The sequence below is a fragment of the Marmota flaviventris genome, chromosome 3 (assembly GCF_047511675.1).
Source record: "Marmota flaviventris isolate mMarFla1 chromosome 3, mMarFla1.hap1, whole genome shotgun sequence".
NCBI lineage: Eukaryota > Metazoa > Chordata > Mammalia > Rodentia > Sciuridae > Marmota > Marmota flaviventris.
In genome coordinates this window covers 74,764,881-74,783,943 of record NC_092500.1, presented here as the reverse complement: position 1 = coordinate 74,783,943, position 19,063 = coordinate 74,764,881, and the positions used below count along the sequence as shown (strand labels likewise).

The window sequence follows — 19,063 nt, the reverse complement described above, 5'->3', positions numbered from 1 at the left end:
GTTATTTGACAGCTTGTGATTAGAAAAACAGAACCTTTGCTTTTGGAGAAGAGCTTAATATTTAGTAGACAATATTTTCTTCTAGATGATCTTAGCTACCGCTGGCTTCTAAATGAATTTCCTGTATTTATCACAATGGATAAACGAAGGTTTGTGTCTCAGACGAATGGCAATCTCTACATTGCAAACGTTGAGGCATCTGACAAAGGCAATTATTCCTGCTTTGTATCCAGTCCTTCCATTACAAAGAGTGTGTTCAGCAAATTTATCCCACTCATTCCAATACCTGAACGTAAGTATTTTATTTAATGCACTGTTTTTGCAAGTTTGTCTGTTTATGACATACCTATACTAAAAAGAAGAACAACTCTCCAGTAGGGAGGCCAGCCTGCTTCTTAGGTAGGATAATACAAAAGACAGGCATCTAAGTGGGGTGCAAAGCTTAATTCTTTGAGTTGTGATTTACCTAATAGAGCTTCCCTAAGATGGTTGAGTTCAGGTTAGCTTTCTATAGCTTAGGACTGATTCATTCCTCCAGTGCCAACTTATTGGTTGCAATAGGAGTTGCTGGCATCTGTTTTGTAGCCATTCCTACTTCTTTGTAAGTCCATAAAGAGACCAAATGATTAGATCTAAACAAACAATAGCAAGTACAGATGGGGGTGAGGGGTTGAAGAGCAGTTTTATTATTTTGCTATTTTGAAGGAAATATTTACATGATGCCAATAAGTAAATAAATAGCCTTCCCTGCTCTAATTCACATAGGGTGCTATGGACAGGTTCTTAGTGAACTAACTCTCTTTTAAAATTCACTGCTATTTAAGATAATAAGATCATACTATATTTGCTTTTTTTACCTTGCTTTTTATCCCAGTCCTGCTGCTACATTAATATCAGTGATTTACAGCACCAGATGAAACACCAGCATAAGAATTGACAGACAGCTTTGGTTCCTGTCTCTTCCAGAATACAGTGTGACAATGGGGAAAATGCCATAATGCCACTGAGATGCCAGATTTCTCTCTGTAAAGAAAGAGTGACATAATTAGTATTCAGTACATGTTGTTGACTTTCTGGCTCATTTTTTCTTCTTAGTCTTAGATACTCTCACTTCTTACTTCAGAGAGATAAAGAAAGCATTGTGCAAAAATTCCCTGGATCATTCTTTCTACTCTCCCCAAGAAATATACTTGGCACTTCAACACTTCAGTTCATTTTCTTACTTCCTGTCTCTGTGGAAGAAATATTTCTCCTCCTGCTCAAACTTATTCCTCCTGTTGTTCTGGTTCACATCCCATTTGATTCAATTGATTCAATCACTTTTTTACTTTCTCTTATGATCTTCAAAATGTTATCTTCCTCATTCCCTCTGTATGTTCTTTGCATTCAAAGCAAACAACCTTGAATAATCACAACTTCTTGTTTCTCAATTGAAGGATACTTTTCAGCCCTCATTGTGTTGGATCTCTGACACTTCTTTTCTACCTCTTATGAATATTCCCTTCTAATTTCCTAGACTCTTCATCTACTACTTGTTGCTATGACAAATTTTGCCCAGTGTTTTTCACCAGAGATTCTTCCTTCTTATGTGTCTCCCCTGTCATTTCCTAGGTATTCTTAGCTACTTACACATTTTTAATTGCTGCCTTATGAAGATCTCTTTAAATTTATGTCCTGAACTTGTCCCACAAAAAGTTTTCAAGGAGGTTAAGTCCAAAGTGTTCAGAACATACCATTTTATTTTTCCTAATGCCAGGAAGCATTTCAACTCATCAATTCCTCTCTTTCCTTGATATTCAGAACATCTAGTCCTTGGATCTTAATTAGTGTAAGCAATGGAGAGTTTTGAGAAAAATGTGAAATGCAGAGAGCCTGAATTAATAGGCCTGGGATATGACCTAGAAATTTCTAAGTTCACTGAACATTCTGGGTGATTCTGATACATTGGTCTTTGATCTATACCTTAAGAAACATTGATCCAAGGATAGTCCTCTTGATTCCACTGTTCAAATACAATTTTTGTCTGGTCTTTCTTTTCTGTTCTCATTTTTATGTACCCCAGGTCTAGCCCTCACCTATTTTCCCAGAATTAATTAACCAACCTTCTTTAGATCTCTGTCTATGCCTTCTATATTTATCCTTTCCATGTTCCATCTTTTAAAACAGCCAAAAAGATCTTCTTTGTAAGCCAAAGGTAAGATCCATTCCTGCTCATGCTTGCATGGGTGGTGGAAATGGGATTCCCCTCAGTGGAGTGGGCTGGCTGAGAAATAAAAGCTAAAAAAAAAAAAAAATACGACAATGAAAAAACCACAGTACACAGAAAGTAGTTTCAAAAGCAGGGGCAGGATGGGCAAGCGGATCATGTGGATGGAGCTTCTAGAATCTGGCAAAATGGAGCCTGCACCTGCTTTATTTATATTGGGAAACATCAAAGGCTCTCCATAGAATGTTCTTCACCAAAAAAGGTTACAGGTGGGCTGTACAGTTCTCTACAGGTTACACCCATCTCCAGAGCAAATATGAGGTATCTTCCTAGTAGAGAGGAGACAAAGCTCACGTGCATTGGGCAATCTGTTGCTATGGGAGAGCTACAGATAGTTCGCAATGCCAAACCAAATCTCTCTGGCTGCCATATTAAGAGAAGATCCTCATGTAATTCATGGGTAGCTTCCTGAAATCCATATTACTTCTGTTATAAGTCTCATTGATAGTTAGTGAGAAATCTCAAAAGTCTTTTTTCAGGCCTTTTACATTGTGGGTTAAAGCTGGTCTTCATCTAAATATATTTTAACATCAGTTGAGTTTCCAGACCTTTGCACAGCCTTTATTTCCTGTTTGCCTTCATCTTTTTGGACACTTCTTTCATCCTTTCTCCATTTTTTTTTCTGGTCTTGCCTCTTTATTTTTCATTCTCTTCTCCCCATTCTTTCCCATTTCCTTTCTTCTTTTTCTATCTTTCTGATTCTTGTACACCATGGATCATAATGTTTTATACATATTTGATGCTCCTTAATGACTCCTTGAATTTTTGAAGTGAATTGAGTCAGATTGATTATATGAGGCTCAGAATGAGTCCATGTTAACTGAAAATGCTTGATGAACTTCATACTTTCATGTACTAAATAAAAATAAACAAGTCTATATAGTGTGACATGATCAGTGCCTGTATGGAGAAAAGCTTTCCATATTGAAGTAGTTCTAAACCTACCAAAGTCACAATGTTAAATAAAATCACTATTGTGTTTAATAATTCATTGATATTGTTTCTTTTAATATTAGGAACAACAAAACCATATCCTGCTGATATTGTAGTTCAGTTCAAGGACATATATGCATTGATGGGTCAAAATGTGACTTTAGAGTGTTTTGCACTTGGGAAGTAAGTATACTTTGCATTAACACATCTAGAAAAATATTAGTTTTTGAACCATTTCAAGAAATAAATAATGTAAATATTTAACTATAAACACAAATGTCTTTTAAGTGTTGAATTTTTAGCTCTTGTATCTTTTAATTTAAAGTCCTGTTCCTGATATCCGATGGCGGAAGGTTCTAGAACCAATGCCAAGCACTGCTGAGATCAGCACCTCAGGAGCTGTCCTCAAGATCTTCAATATTCAGCTGGAAGATGAAGGCATATATGAATGTGAGGCTGAGAATATTAGAGGAAAGGATAAACACCAAGCAAGAATTTACGTTCAAGGTGAATATTTTAATTTTCTATAAATTTAATTAATATTTTATTCAGAGACATTTTCATTGCTATATATTGATTAGTAGTTTTAAAAGTAGTCATATATATTACATTATACATAAATGTTAAATATTTATCTCATGTCTAGTTAAGTCACAACTGAGCTATAGAAGTTATAAATTTATACCTTTAGCATCATTGTTAATAGATTGATATAGTAGTGTTCATGGTAATTTTCACTTTCATTAACTTAATTTCAGTTAATGTAGCTCATTTACTCTTTTCAACATTCTCTTTTATTCAGTACTTTTTATTTATAGAAGAATCTATGTATTATGACTTAGTTTGATTCAGTGGTTTGCAAACTTTTCCATGTATCAACATCACCCAGAGAAGGAGGGCTTGTTAAAACACAGGTTTCTGGGCCCCATCCTCAGAATTTCTGACTCAGAAAGTCTACTTTAGGCTTGAGAATTTGTATTTGTAATAAGTTCCCAGAAGATGGCGATGCTGATAATCCTAGAATCACACTTTGACAAACATTGATGTAAGGAATGATTTTCCTTTGACAAAATTATTTTGGCAAAAGTTTTCCAATCTCACACATTAAAATAAACTCATATTGTTTTCAGGCAACACTTGAAAATTTCAGGATGAAATCATTTTTGTAATGTTCCATTATATAGAATAAGCATCTAAGGCTTCAACAAGATCCTTCATTTTCAACTTTGACTAGTGCTCCACTTCTTCTCGTCTCCCCCAAAATATAACAAAAATCTTGACAGAATTATTTAAACTCTAAAGATGTTGTCTTCATCTCCAATTTTCACTTCTCTTCAGTGCACTCCAATTTGATTTTCAACTACAACTTTCTGCTAAAACTTTTCTTTTTATAATCATTGATCACATCCATGTTGTTAAAGCTGATAATCAATTTTCCTTTGTCCCTTATTAGATCTGACAGTATCAGGGACCACACTGGCACCCTCCCTTCTCCATGATTCACTTTCTGTACTTGGCATCTGGAATACACACTTATCAACTTCCTCATGTACTCCTCTCATTCTCCTTTGCCGTGTACTAACTCTGTGCCTTTCTAACATTGGTGTGATCATGGTTTAGTCTTTGCACCTCTTCTCTAGGTTCCTTATTCCTTTTTATGATCTTCTCCATGCTCTATACCCTGAGAGCACTAACCCTGACATTTCTTCTGAACCACAGATTTGCATACCAAATGGCCTACTAACATGAACTTGCACATATCAAATGTACATGGAGTGGCATTGTAAGTGGGGAGAAATTCCGGTTAGATCTCTTAAATTTTTATATAAAGCTACAATTTTTTACCAGTTTTCTAATGTGTGTAGATATTTTTTTATTCAATACATTAAGGAAATTGCACTCCAGGTTATCAGAGAAGTACAAGTTTGAATATTAGAATATTTTGAATATTCTAATATCTAATGCCTTAAAAGGACCAAAGTGATACAGCATGTATTTAAGGGAACTATTATTTCTCCTTTTCTAATGAGACAGATTAGGTTTTTTCTTTAAGTATAATCAAACCACCAGAAGACTAAATAATTAAACTATGTACAAAATGTATCAAGTTGATTCACTTATTTATATTCTTAATTGTATTATGTAACATGACACTCATGTGTTACCTGTGTGAGGACAATGCAGGAAAGAGGCTGGCATTCCTACTTCAAGTGTTGCTAAGATTGTGTACAAAATAAAACCTGCATCAATAAACATGAACATACCTACTAACATTCAACTTTTAAAAAAATTATCTCTCTATATATGTTAGACAAATAAAATAGTTAATTAAAATGCATTAAATTATATTATATATACTATAAAAATTTATATAGATGTATACATTTATGTAATGTTGATAGGGTTTGTTGAGATCATTAAATTCTGTTTTTTAAATTAATATAAATGTTAAATGCTTCTTATGAGATGTGTATATTACTTTTGTCAAAAATGAATGAGTTTTAATTTTGCCACACACCACTCAGGATTTTCTCCCCATACTTTTTAAAAGTTTACATCAGTTCATTTACATGCATCTAGGTGGATGATTTAGATAACTGACATATTCAATAAGACTATCAGATTGCTCATGTGCTTGCTCTCTAGAGTTATTTATTTTTCCTTCTTCTAGGAAATTTCTAGAATTTTTGCACTGTAAAACTGTTAAATAAATCAGATCAAATAAAGAGTCTGAGATACATTTCACTGAGTCATGGGTTTTGCCAGTCATAGCGACTGTGTTTAGTTTCTAATATGGAAAGCACATTTCAGTGACCAGGTCACTGGGTATCACAGTGGTCAACAGATGAAAGTACAATAGGGTATCCCAGTGGTCAACAGATGAAAGCTCCAAAAGTAAGATAATGTATACTTGAGCTACTTAAAAAGAAAATCAAATCTTGAATCAGAAAAATATGATGTCAAAATGAATTAAGACATAATTAATTGATACATAATTCTTTAAAATCTCAATTTTCCCTTTAACAGATTTGAAAGATTTAGATTGAAGGAAAAAAATAAATCTTATGTGAATTAGCTTTCCAACAAACATGCTTTACAAATAGAAAAAATAATTGCTAACTAAATTGCAGTTACCTCATGCTGTGATGATGTAGGATTTGCATAGAATGCAGACCTGTGCAAATACAGTTTTAATAGCTCTAACACTGATTTTGGACACATGCCATATCTAATGTATTTTCCATAAGAATGTTAACAAAATGTAATATTTACACTCTTGTGATTGTGATGAATATTGAGACATTTAAAGTTTTCTTTGCTTTTTAGCATTTCCTGAGTGGGTAGAACATATCAATGACACAGAGGTGGACATCGGCAGTGATCTCTACTGGCCTTGTATAGCCACAGGGAAGCCCATCCCTACAATCCGGTGGCTGAAAAATGGATATGCGGTATGTAGGTTCCAGCGTTGTGCTGTCTCTGAGTCTACATTTAAGCAACATTTCAGGGTAGTCCTGGGATAAACTTAGCAGAAGAGTCAGGAGAGTCAAAAGAGTAGGGGTAATGGGCCCTGAAATACAAAAGCTTCATTAAAAAAAAAGAAAGAAAGAAAGAAACTGAATGTTACGTATCTTCTTTCAGTTTAAACAACTTTCTGTAATCTTATCTTTACCTTCTCTCTTTCTCTCTCTCTCCTTATTTTTCCTTTGTCCCACTTTTTTCCCTTCTTCCTACTCATCCATCTCCACTACCTGATATTGTCCCCTTTTTCTTGCCATTGTTTGCCTGAATCCCACAGAAACAGAGGTAAGAGAGACGCTCTTAAGTCCTACCTTTAGCCCTGGGGACAAGTAGCAGCAGTGGGATCCTTGTCTACTTTCCCACTGTATTCTCCCAGCTGGTCCAAGAGGGAAAAAGGTGGACTCTCGGCTCTGTAAGATGAGTAGAACAAGAGCCATTGGGCATGGTAAGTGGGTTTTTCCTCCCCAGGCCATGAAATTCCCACTCTTCACATCTTAGGTAATAGTGGGGGCAGATGAACATAACATAGCTGAATTAAAAGATAAGCTCAAGCCTAAATGAAAGCATTTCTATTGAAGTTTATGGAGACGGTGTGTTTTACTTTTATTCCTTTCAGTATCATAAAGGGGAACTGAGACTATATGATGTGACTTTTGAAAATGCTGGAATGTATCAGTGCATAGCTGAAAACACCTATGGAGCCATTTATGCAAATGCTGAGTTGAAAATCTTGGGTCAGTATCATCTCTAATTTCTCTTCAATGTTTATCATGAAAATGACATGTAAAGTATTCATAGATTACATTTAATCCACATGATTTTCTCTAATTACTTAACTCAATAATTTTGGAAATGTGGTTTAGAATGGAATGGTATTGTCTTTGTTTTCACTGAGGACTAAGTGAAGAAGAATAACTCTTTAAAGTTGTCTTATGTTGTTTGAAAATTCCCAGTGCATGTAAATTACTTCATAAATCGCATACTTTTTTAAACTGTAAGAAGCTGTACTCTCATCATTTTGAGAAATTATGGAGTGTAATGGGTTTTGAACATTTTTAAAATGGTAAAACAAAATTACCTGTGCCACTTTTGACAAGTCTTGTCTCATAAATCTGAGCAGCTAAATATTGGCCTAACAGTGAAGACTGACACTCCAGCACTGCCTATAATCTAGCCTCAGATGAGTCTTTACCACTTTGGAGCTTTACCAGTCCCTGAGTCTCGTGCTACAGTTGCTATTCCACACCTTCAGGCTCTTCTGGAAGTCCCTTCCCCACCCGGATTTCTACTTTCATAGTGTTATTTTAGTTTCTGTGAAAATAGAAATCCTTTAGCATAAAGTCTTTCAACTTGCCATTCACACTTAAAACTATCTCCGCACCACCCCTGTCTTCTCAGTACTCTTCATCCAGAGAAGGAGGTGTCTCTTCCATTCCTCTACCTCTATTTTCATTGTTTTTTACTTTTCCTGTTATATTGTACCAGTAACTATTCCTTCTCTTATATGTGTGCATGTATGTGTGTACACATGTTCTTTTAAGATATCTCTTCTAGTCATATTTTATTTTGGAACACTCATCTCTCTTGTCTTTGGTGACTTCCAGTTCTCAGAAGTCCAAGACCATTTCTTCTCCATCTCTTTCACTGTTCTCTTTCTATCCCCTCCTCTGTCTGGATACAAATCTTGCCCTCTCCCAGAGTTCAGTTCATCTGGTTCCATTCCATTTCCTTCCTGTATCTATTCACATAGTCTGTATAATTATTCCTGGATAACTATTATTATTATTATTGAAATTCTTACTCAATTTCTTCCTCTCCCATTAATTATCATATCATTTCCATCTCTATCCCAGATACTTATTCTCAGCTTCAGACTCAATATAAATACTTTCTAGAAGAGATGTTCATCCATATAACCCAATAGACAATTCAAAATCAGAGTGTCTAAAACTGACTTCATTATTTACAGCCACATCTTCTCTCCTCCAAGATTCTCTGTTCTGAAGGATGGTAGAGTCTTCCTGGTGTCTTTCCCACATCTGGTACATCCACCAAACTTCTCCAGTTCACACCAATAATCTCTCTCAGATCTTTCACATTTTCCTTGTTTTCATTACAACCACTTTAACAAAGTTCTTACTGTGTCACATCCTTTTCACATCATTTGAAGGAGTTTACACAAGGCTTGTTCATACATTAAGTAATGAATCCATGTAGTCAGGCTTCCTCTTCTAGAATTGGTTATTGAAAACATAAAGAAATGACTCAATGTGGCCAATTTTATTCTTGCTGCATCAAAAGGAAACTCTCAAAAACACGTGTAGAACTGCAGATTGAGTGAATCTAGAAGACAATAAGAGATAAGAAAATTTTAGGAAAGTGTTAAGGAATCTTCAAAAAAAGTTTAGGTGGCACTAATTTTAACTTTCACTGCCATTTATTATAATGCTGAAGATCATACTCCATTTCTTCCTCCCTAAAGTGTAAATTCCTTGGTAATATATTTACTCTAGTTACGTTGTGTTTGAATCAAGCAAGCATTGCAGTTCAAATGTCTTTGGTGCAAAGGGGTGTGAAATCATTTTGATGCTTAACAAAACAAATTAGGTGAGATTGATTCTTTCCAAAATGTAACCTTTCTGTTTTCTGCTGAAGTTATTATTTATCTTGAGATATTTAAAAAAGAAGTGTGAAAACTCACTAGATCAGACTGAATGATCTCTCTATATTCAAGCTTAAAGTCTTTAATCTTTTAATGACTATCAATACAGTAATTAAGCAAACTATTCACCCATTGAGTCTCACATAAATAGTTCCAGGACATCTTTATGTTAGTCTCAATTTATTCTTATATTTTATACCTTTAGGAACAGTGCTTCTATCTCTGTCTTGCTCTTTTTCTTCCTGAATTATCCACTTAATTCATTCATTCTTCCACCAAATATTTATTGTCTACATCAGATACCATTCTTCTAAGAGAAGGTGCATGTGATACAATAAAGAACAAAAGATAAGCTATGTGTCATACTTTCTATTTCTTAGTTAAGGAAAAATATTCCCTCATTCCTTCCTACTTCCAAAATGTGTAGAAATGTAGTCTAGATTCTATTTCTAGAAATCAAAATATCAGATAAAATGAGGTCATTTAATGGACTTCAATTCACTAAAAACTAACTTATAAATTTTCTTATTTTCTAGATGTACTTCAATTTAAAAAACATAATCTTATTAAAGTTTCTCTTATATTTTTTTCTGCAATATGTCACCCCCCCAAAATTAGTCTAAACAAAATACATCCAGATTAAAGGAACAATGAAATGGATTAAATCCTTGCATTAAAGGCATCGTCTCAGAAGCAGCAATACTTAGGAGCTTAGTAGAAGTACATAATCTCAGGTCCACCTAGACTTAATGTGGACATTATAACAAGATCCTCAGATGATTTTGATACACAGATAAAGTTAGTGAATCACTTGCCTAGATGAAGAGTCAAATTCTAACTAAAGGGCTGGGGTTTCAGCTCAGTGGTATAGTGCTTGCCTAGCATGAGTGAGGCACTGGGTTTGATCCTCAGCACCACATAAAAATGAATAAATAAAGTAAAGGTATTGTGTCCATCTACAACTAAAAAGAAAATTTAAAAAAATTTCAGCTAAAGATATACATAATCTAAGAAAGGCTCCAGAAAAGCTGGGGTACAAATGACTGGAGTGTGGATAAATGATGTCTCCCTGCAATCTGCCTAAAGACAAGGGGAGTGAGCACTGGACAAGATGTGGGGACTCAGAAGAGAGTGAAAGCATACCATCAATGGAGTGACCATTCATGAGACACTATATCCAGCTATCATTATTATTGCTGAATACTTTGAAGTGAGCATGAGCTACAGATGGCTCATGTGCTCCCTAATGAATGGGGTCCCTTTTCCCACAGCTCTTTGTATATAGGTCATTAAGACAGGAATTGCTCTGTTTATTTGGGCATCTTGCAGTATGCCTGCACACCGTGCTTGGCAAACATCTAATGAGGGAAGGGTGATATTGTTTCATGAAATCTGCATGCTTTGGAAATAGGAGGGCCTAGATTCAAATATGAATCCCATCAATATACTTCCTATGGCAGCTTTGTGAAATTACAGATTTCCAATAGATTTCAGTTCTCTTATGTATAACCTCTTCATAGTTCATTCAAGGCATGGTTGAGAGGATCTACTAGGACCATATGAGAATGTTTATAGGCTTACTTCTCTCCAGCCTTTCACTTCACTTCCCTGTTGGAAATGAATCAAAACAATTGAATTAGAGGTTACTTTGTGTTGAATTTATGCACAACATTTGATTGTCACTAAAGTTTATAACCCAGGTATATTATGTATTTATAATCAAGGCTTCAGAATTGTATATTTGAATTGGGTAAAGTTTATGCTATGTAGAAATTATTAAATAAAAGAAAAGTTTTAGGCCTGGATCATAATTTACTGAGATTAACCTTTCTTCTAATCAAAATGGAATAGAAGTGATGTAATACAGAAGAAATATTTGGATTCTTTAACAAGAAGAGAAAAAATAATTGTTTCTTTTTCTTTCAGCTTTGGCTCCAACTTTTGAAATGAATCCTATGAAGAAAAAGATCCTGGCTGCTAAGGGAGGAAGGGTTATAATTGAATGCAAACCTAAAGCAGCACCTAAACCAAAGTTCTCCTGGAGTAAAGGAACAGAGTGGCTTGTCAACAGTAGCAGGTCAGTTTGGAAACTAGAAGTATAATTCAAGTTGATTATTTGGGAAAGTTTATTCTGTAGAATGTTTTCATTTCACTAATACAATTGTTGTTTCTTCCAACTTTTCTCTTTACTATAGTAACGAGATGAACAGAATTGAATTTTCAGCATTACAAAATTTATAAGGCATTTAGGATTTCAAAGCTCAGAGGTGCAGGTTTCTGTTTATAAATTGCCCCAGACTACTCAGCTAATAAACAGTGGGAAATTAAATAGGATCTCTCTAACTCATTGTTTTTCCAAACAAGGGCATTTATTCACATTTTATATAATTTTGTACAATTAGCCTATTAAATATGTTGATAAGAATATAAAATGGTGATTTCAAAGTATAAGCATGTCTTCCCATCTTCTTATAATGAGCAGGATATTCTTATCATCTCCCCAGTAAGCAGACCACCTACCAATGTTTTGGTGGTTTTGGTTCAAGACAAAGAAAGCCGAGGGTGACCATTAACTTAAAACCATCACTGAAACGTTTCTGTAGGCTTCCTAGAAGAGGTTACATTTATACTGAGTTCTAATGAGAGAGAGAAAGCTAGGATGGGAAATAGGAAGAATGAGAAGTGGGGGTGGGGTGGGGCTATGTTCCAGAAAATGAAGGCAGCATAGCAAAGGCCCTGAGGCAGGAAAATAGGATGTGTAAGGAACTGTAGGAATGGCATAATTTGTCTTTAGGGAAAAAATGAAGAAGACTTTTAAGGGATAAGATATAGTGAGCTAGTTAACAAATGTAGAATTGTCTTTGCTAAGGGGATTGGGTTTCATGTAAGAATAATGAAAATCTGTCTAAAGCCTTAAAAAAAGGAGGAATGGGATACTATTTTGCCTTTTGAAAGAATATTCTGGCAAAAGTATAGAAAATAAATCTCCATAACAATCCAACAAAGTAATACGATGGATGTGCTAAGGCCTGAAAAACGTTAACTGATCTTATGACAACTCATCATTAATATCCAAACTGGAACTTGAACTGGTGTCATGTTGACATGGAAAGAGGATTTGCTGCTGCAGTTGTCTTGTTAGGATGATCCCAAATATGACTGTGTATAGGGGCAGGGGGCAGGGCAGGAACACCTGGGCCTTACCCGAACACATTAACTTTTGTTTTTTACTTTATTTTTATTTATAAAAACAGCCAGCCAGACCACAAGCCATAGTTTACAGACTTGATTTTTGCCACATTTCTTGGTGCATTATTGTTGTATATAATAGTGGGATTTGTTGTTACATATGAGTTCATGCCCTCAACATAACAAGATAGTTTGGTCAATACCCTTCCCCAGCACTTCTCCCCTCCTCCCACACCCTGGTCCCTTTCTTCTAGTCTACTGATCTCCTTTTGCTTTTAATGAGATCCCACCTCACCTTTATTTTCCTTTTTCCTCTCCACCTTCCATATCTGAGTAAAAACAAAGGAACTTTGAACTTTTCTGAATTGGGATTATTTCGCTTAGTTCCATCCATTTTCCTATAAATGACATAATTTCATTTTTCTTCATGACTGAATAAAACTCCATTGTGTATGTATACCACATTTTCTTTATCCCTTCGTCTGTTGACAAACACCTAGGCTGCTTCCATACTTTGGTTACTGTGAATTGGGAAAGCATTAATGTTAATCTGTTTGACCTGAGTCTTTAGAACTTTAACAAAATGACATTAGAAGAATTAATGCTAAAGGAAGAGTCACTGTGCTCAATTTGCCCTCTTGTTGGGTACTCACTCCAATAGCACCTATAATATACATTCCCCACTGGCCCACCATCAACTCTCCTCCCTTACTGATAGATTCTTGCTCCAGTTCTATGAAGACCAGTGTCATGAGTTTCTCCAACCAAGGATTTCCCAGAACCATGTTTCATGAACTTGTTTTTCCTAAACAAAAACCAAGAAAAATAGAGAATGATCTAGCTCCTAAAATCTTATAATTTTGGTTGTGCTATAATAATTTCAAAGACTTAGAAATCAAATTTCATTACTTCCTTAATGGACCTAGAGTTAAATTTTTGCTCACTACTTTAATTCATTAATATTTCAGCATTAGTACCATTTTTAAAAATATGTAGTATTCACTAACACCTATGTTGAATGTAGTAAAATTATATGTATAAATAAAACTAAAAAAAATTTGTATTTATAAAAAATAAGCATAAACATATTGAAAAATAACATCTAAGGATTAAACAGATTATAAACATATGTTATTCTGATAAGTATAATTATAAAAATTAATTTCATATAATGAAGTAATTTCTGTGCCCGGTTAGTAGCCTATAGGATGGTTAATACAATATTTGTATTCAGTAAGGGACAGTCATAAATTTTGACAAATTTTATTAAGTTCTTACTTGTATGATTTTCTTTGGGGTTCTAATGACATACAGAATTTCTTTTTAATTTACAACTAATTTAGTTATTCATTTGTATTCGATAGACTATTTTCAGCTCTAAAATTGTCTTTATCTGAGTCACTTAAGTGGGAGGAACCCCACAATTATTTTCTGTTGCAGAATTGGTGTGCTTTACCAATAAATAACCTCCAAATAGAGGTCATCCTGGATTAATTTTTGACAAAAATAGGTGACTAGTTTGTTAAAGACTTGTTTTTCCTAAACAAAAACCAAGAGAAATAGCTTATGTTGACTGATTCATAGCATATTATATATAAATAAGGAGAAGAACCTGAGAATTTAATCCCAGTTGATTTAAGAATGAGGAACTTTTTTTTTGCCAAAAAATCAAATTTTCTAAATATTCTTACAAGTAATTTCAATGCCAAGGGAGAAGTTGGAAGTGTATCTAACCATGCTTCACTTAACATGGGGATTTCATTGTTATGTGAACATTGTTGTGTGCTTACACAAGCTGAGATGGTGTAGCCTATTGCCCCTACAGCCATGACGAATAAAACAACGTAAGATGAAATAAAGCACCAGAGAAAATGGTACAATGAAGGGCTGAATGAGCATAATATGCCATATCATTTTATAGTAAACTATGCTTTTTAATACATAGGAGTAGACTCTAAAATAATGATAAAATATAGTACAATAAATACACCAATTAGTAGCACATCACTTATTATGGTTACTATTAATTACCGTGCATAACTGTATGTGCTACTCAGAACTCAGAGTGCAGTAGGTTTATTTACACCAGCATCACTACAGACCTGTGAGCAGTACATTGCCCTTGAAATTGCATTGTCATCACGAGGTGATAGGAATTTTTCAAGCTTACTGGACCACTGTTTCATATGCCATTATTGACTGAAACATCATCATGTGGTATTTGACTTTATACCCCTTAAAAAGGATTAAAAAAAAAAACAATTGTGAGCTAATATATGTAAGTAAACTAAAAGTATTTGACTTTATACCCCTTAAAAAGGATTTAAAAAAACAATTGTGAGCTAATATATGTAAGTAAACTAAAAATATTAGTTTAAATCTTAGAAGGACTTGTAGTTTTTCCACTGTAACTTGGCCAAAATATTTGTTGCTTTGCTTGAAAAAAAAAATTAAATGGGAAGAGTTAGAAGTTTGACAAGGACTTATTGTGGAGCTTAGAGGGAAAATGTTTCATACATTAATCTTGGTAATGTGGTAGTACGCATTGTCCAAAAGTAGGAGCTGGGGCAGGACTAGCTGTGTAAGGGATTTATTACTTACAATACCTGGGAGGGAAAAGGAAGTTGGGTGGAAGATGGGGAGCTATCTGACTGAGGTGCAGTTCTGATACCAGGAGAGAGGGAAGGAAGTGGAAAGGCTGGGCTGAAGGGACTTTTACAACATAGATTTCAGGGGTGCTTCAGCCAAATGCCCCTCAGAGGAGTTGAATGGAACAGGCCTCCTGTACAGGTCCTCCCATGCTCAGTCACTGGCTAACAGCAGCCTATGGGATGGGTGGCCTTGGCTGACCAGTGATGGAGTTCTGAGGGCAGTGTCTGGGCAACAGATTAGTTATCTTCTCTCACAGTTGGAGAAAGGCACATTGTTAAAGTTTCCATGGTATCAAAGAACAACTTTTATTCTTATATTATTCTGATATTGCATTTCTTTTTCAAGAGCAAAGAATATTCTGAAATGAGCTTTGACTGGATAGTTGAAGTAAGGAAAGGAAATCCTGGAATACATTGTCAGTCACCACTGAGCCCCAGCCCCAGCCCTTATATGGATACTTTTATTAGTGAAGTAAATAGGTATTATTTTTCTTTCATCAGATTTTGCCCTAAAATGGGAAATAGTTTTAAATGTTTTATACATCATGACTTAAATTTTGAAAACAATGCATTTAAATAAAATAAAAGTCTAATGACAGGCAATCTAATATTAAATCCAAGTATGAAGGGCTAAAAATAAAACTGAGCAATTTTTTAATATTTAGCCCCTAGAATAGAGGAAGCGCATCTGAGAAATCGGTATAGTATGAAAGATTTAGTTTCCGTTCCAAGAAGAATTTCCTGTTAATTATGTTATAGAAGGGAGATTTTAAAGTATCTTTTTAAAAGTTTCTAAAAATAAACTATGTTTATGTTTCTCTGTAGCAGTGGGAATAACTCTCTGTTCTAACTTTGAAGTATGAATTGAAGTACTGAGGTCTCCTTTCTGGAAGACCTGACCTCAATTATTCTAGGCCTGTAACTTTCTTGAGCCTGTCCGATCATGGTTTAAATCTCAGTTGTAGTGGGGTGTGGGAAACCACTTGTTTCATCAAACCCCAAGTAGTTCATATATTTATTACAAAAGGCTGGGTAGGGGTATATTTCAGGATGGAGTTCTTGCCCAGTATGCACCCAGCCCCTGGGTTCCATTCCTAACACCACAATAAATAAACAAATGTATAGATAAATATATAAATAGAGCCTTTTTCGAATGTCATTAAATACCTGCTTAGTGATAGTATCTCATTACTTAGTGCCTATAACATAGAGGTTTTTTTTTTTCTTTTCTTTTTAATGAATGAATACATAGCTGAAAGCACTGTGGAAAAAAAATGTCAACATATGGTATACTGATCCTTTGATCCAGTCTTGAATCACCCATTTATCTGGGTGATTCACTATCACATAGTAAATAAATAATAAATAAAATATTCATTACCAAATGAATTTTATATATATATATATATCTTTATTTTAATGTGGTGCTGAGAATCAAACCCAGTGTCTCACCACTCAGTGCTCTACCACTGAGCTACAGCCCCAGCCCTACCAAAGGAATTTTATGATATGTGTTTTATGTGTTGGGAACATGACCAATAAATAAAATAGATACAAATTGGTAATATTAGGATGTTACAATCTAATAAAAGGATTTCTTAAGCTAACGATTTTAAAATAAAATATCTAATAGGAAAAAATATCTGGGAAAAGGAATAGGCTACGGAATTCCAAGACAGCAAAAGTGTTTGTGTGTGTGTGTGCGTGAGTATGTGTGTGTGTGTGTGTGTGTGTTGCACATACATACACTCACCACAATTACTACAATCATCCAAAACTTTATTGAAGGTGCCACTAACCAAAAACCTTGAAGATTCCAGGGGTGATTCCTGAGATTATCTGGAACATGAGGAGGCAAAGGACTTTGGTTTTAGCTTTACCTAAGATAGAAAGTCCATGGACAATTTTCAGCTGCAGAGTGACATCACTGAATGGTAGAGTGACATAAAATGACTTAGGTCACTTGTTTCCTCCTCTCTGATATGTGGGAAAGAGACAATGGAAAGGCAAGAGTACCAACAGGAGGTCAGTAAGAGGGCCCAGGGATATTTCAAGAATAGTATAAGTGAAGAAGGCTAGGATGTTTCAACTTGAAAATACCCTATTGTCAAGACTTGTGCAGAATGTAACAGTAAAAAAAAATAGTGTTGGTAATGTAAGGAGTACATTAATATTTTATTAAATTAACTGTGTAAATCATGTATTTTTAATTTTAATAGAATACTCATTTGGGAAGATGGTAGCTTGGAAATCAATAACATTACAAGAAATGATGGAGGTGTCTATACATGCTTTGCAGAAAATAATAGAGGGAAAGCTAATAGCACCGGGACTCTTGTCATCACAGGTAAGAAATAATTTAATATTTGATTGATATTTTTTAAAGCTGATGGTGCTTAATTTCTACTGTATTAAAAGTTACATAATTCAGGGTTAAGGTTCTAAAATAGTCCATGTATTAAGTTTCAATTTCAAAAGCCTTCTTTGGCGATCCTCTTTGATAAAATTGTTCCTGGAATTTGGATGTGAAAACATTTTATTACTTTGCATAGAGAAATCAAAATATATTGATTATTATCCATTTGGTATACTAGATAAAATGGTATCTTATATTTTCTTAAATTGTGTTTTACTCTTTTTTTTAAACTTGTAGATCCCACACGAATCATATTGGCCCCAATTAATGCTGATATCACTGTCGGAGAAAATGCCACCATGCAGTGTGCTGCGTCCTTTGACCCTGCCTTGGACCTCACGTTTGTCTGGTCCTTCAATGGCTATGTGATTGACTTTAACAAAGAGAATATCCATTACCAGAGGAATTTTATGGTATGTGTTTTAACTTTCATTTTATTAATATCCCAATGATTCTTGTATTTCTGCATTAAACTTCTATGACTATAATAATATTTTATATGATTTTTCTTGAGAACACAAAACAGGCCAAAAAAAGCTTCTCATAGTTCTTGGGTTAATTGTAGTACTTTGAATCTTCTAAAAGGGCTATCCCTAAGGATTTTGTTAGAGATATTAATTATTAAATATTGATTGATATTTAGGTACATTTTCCCTCTTAATTTTAATGAAATGCTTATAGTGATATTATTAGACCTCAGTATATATATATTTATTATGGGTCCTACTGCTTTGACTTCTACTCGAAATGAGATAATAGCATAGAACCTTCACACATACATACCTATTACAGATTTGAAAAAATAGCCCATGTGATTTGAAAAGGAGGATTAAGTGGCTACATTTTAAAAACCAGGAAGTTATGGAAGAGCAACAACTTGCAAAGGAACATCATTGGTCTGTTGATAGGCTTCCTGGGTTGCTGTGTATCTAAAAGGGAACTTGGTCACTTGCTTCTGTCAGACTCTTCTCTGAAAAGGAGGCCCTTTAGAAACCTGAAGATCTATTTGGAACATATGCTTAATTAATAAAACTGTAATTTAGAATCAGCTACTAATGCAGATACAAACTCATAAGGTGTTTAAAATTTTTAAAAATTATATTAAATCTGGATAGATGTGTACACATTATACCATTATGCTTACAAATCATCCTGCTTTTTTTTTCTTTTCACTCTTCTAGAATTCCCACTTTAAAATACAAAGAGTCTTTTAGTTAAGTTTAGTGAGATTTGCTTTAATTAGAAAGGAACATTTATTTTTACATCATTGGATAGATGCCTATGAACAATTATTGATGCAGTATCAAAGCATATGCATCTGTGTGTTCAGTGTAAATCCAGTTCTTTAATTTACCTGATCTAGCTATAATTGTAAATCAACAGTAAACATACCAATTTGGTTTCTGAACCAAAACTACACTTTA

The 19,063-nt window shown here is 34.4% G+C and overlaps 1 protein-coding gene across 2 annotated transcripts in view; it reads left to right on the top strand.

Moving 5' to 3' along the window:
- Nucleotides 1-19,063, top strand: part of Cntn1 (contactin 1) — a 268,377-nt gene that overhangs the window by 139,253 nt on the left and 110,061 nt on the right. For both annotated transcript variants that reach the window (XM_071609195.1, XM_071609194.1), the window contains exons 7-14: nucleotides 86-292; nucleotides 3,283-3,382; nucleotides 3,525-3,706; nucleotides 6,527-6,651; nucleotides 7,338-7,455; nucleotides 11,310-11,460; nucleotides 17,443-17,570; nucleotides 17,877-18,052. In XM_071609195.1, coding sequence (XP_071465296.1) covers nucleotides 86-292; nucleotides 3,283-3,382; nucleotides 3,525-3,706; nucleotides 6,527-6,651; nucleotides 7,338-7,455; nucleotides 11,310-11,460; nucleotides 17,443-17,570; nucleotides 17,877-18,052 — 1,187 coding nt within the window. The remainder of the gene's footprint in view (nucleotides 1-85; nucleotides 293-3,282; nucleotides 3,383-3,524; nucleotides 3,707-6,526; nucleotides 6,652-7,337; nucleotides 7,456-11,309; nucleotides 11,461-17,442; nucleotides 17,571-17,876; nucleotides 18,053-19,063) is intronic.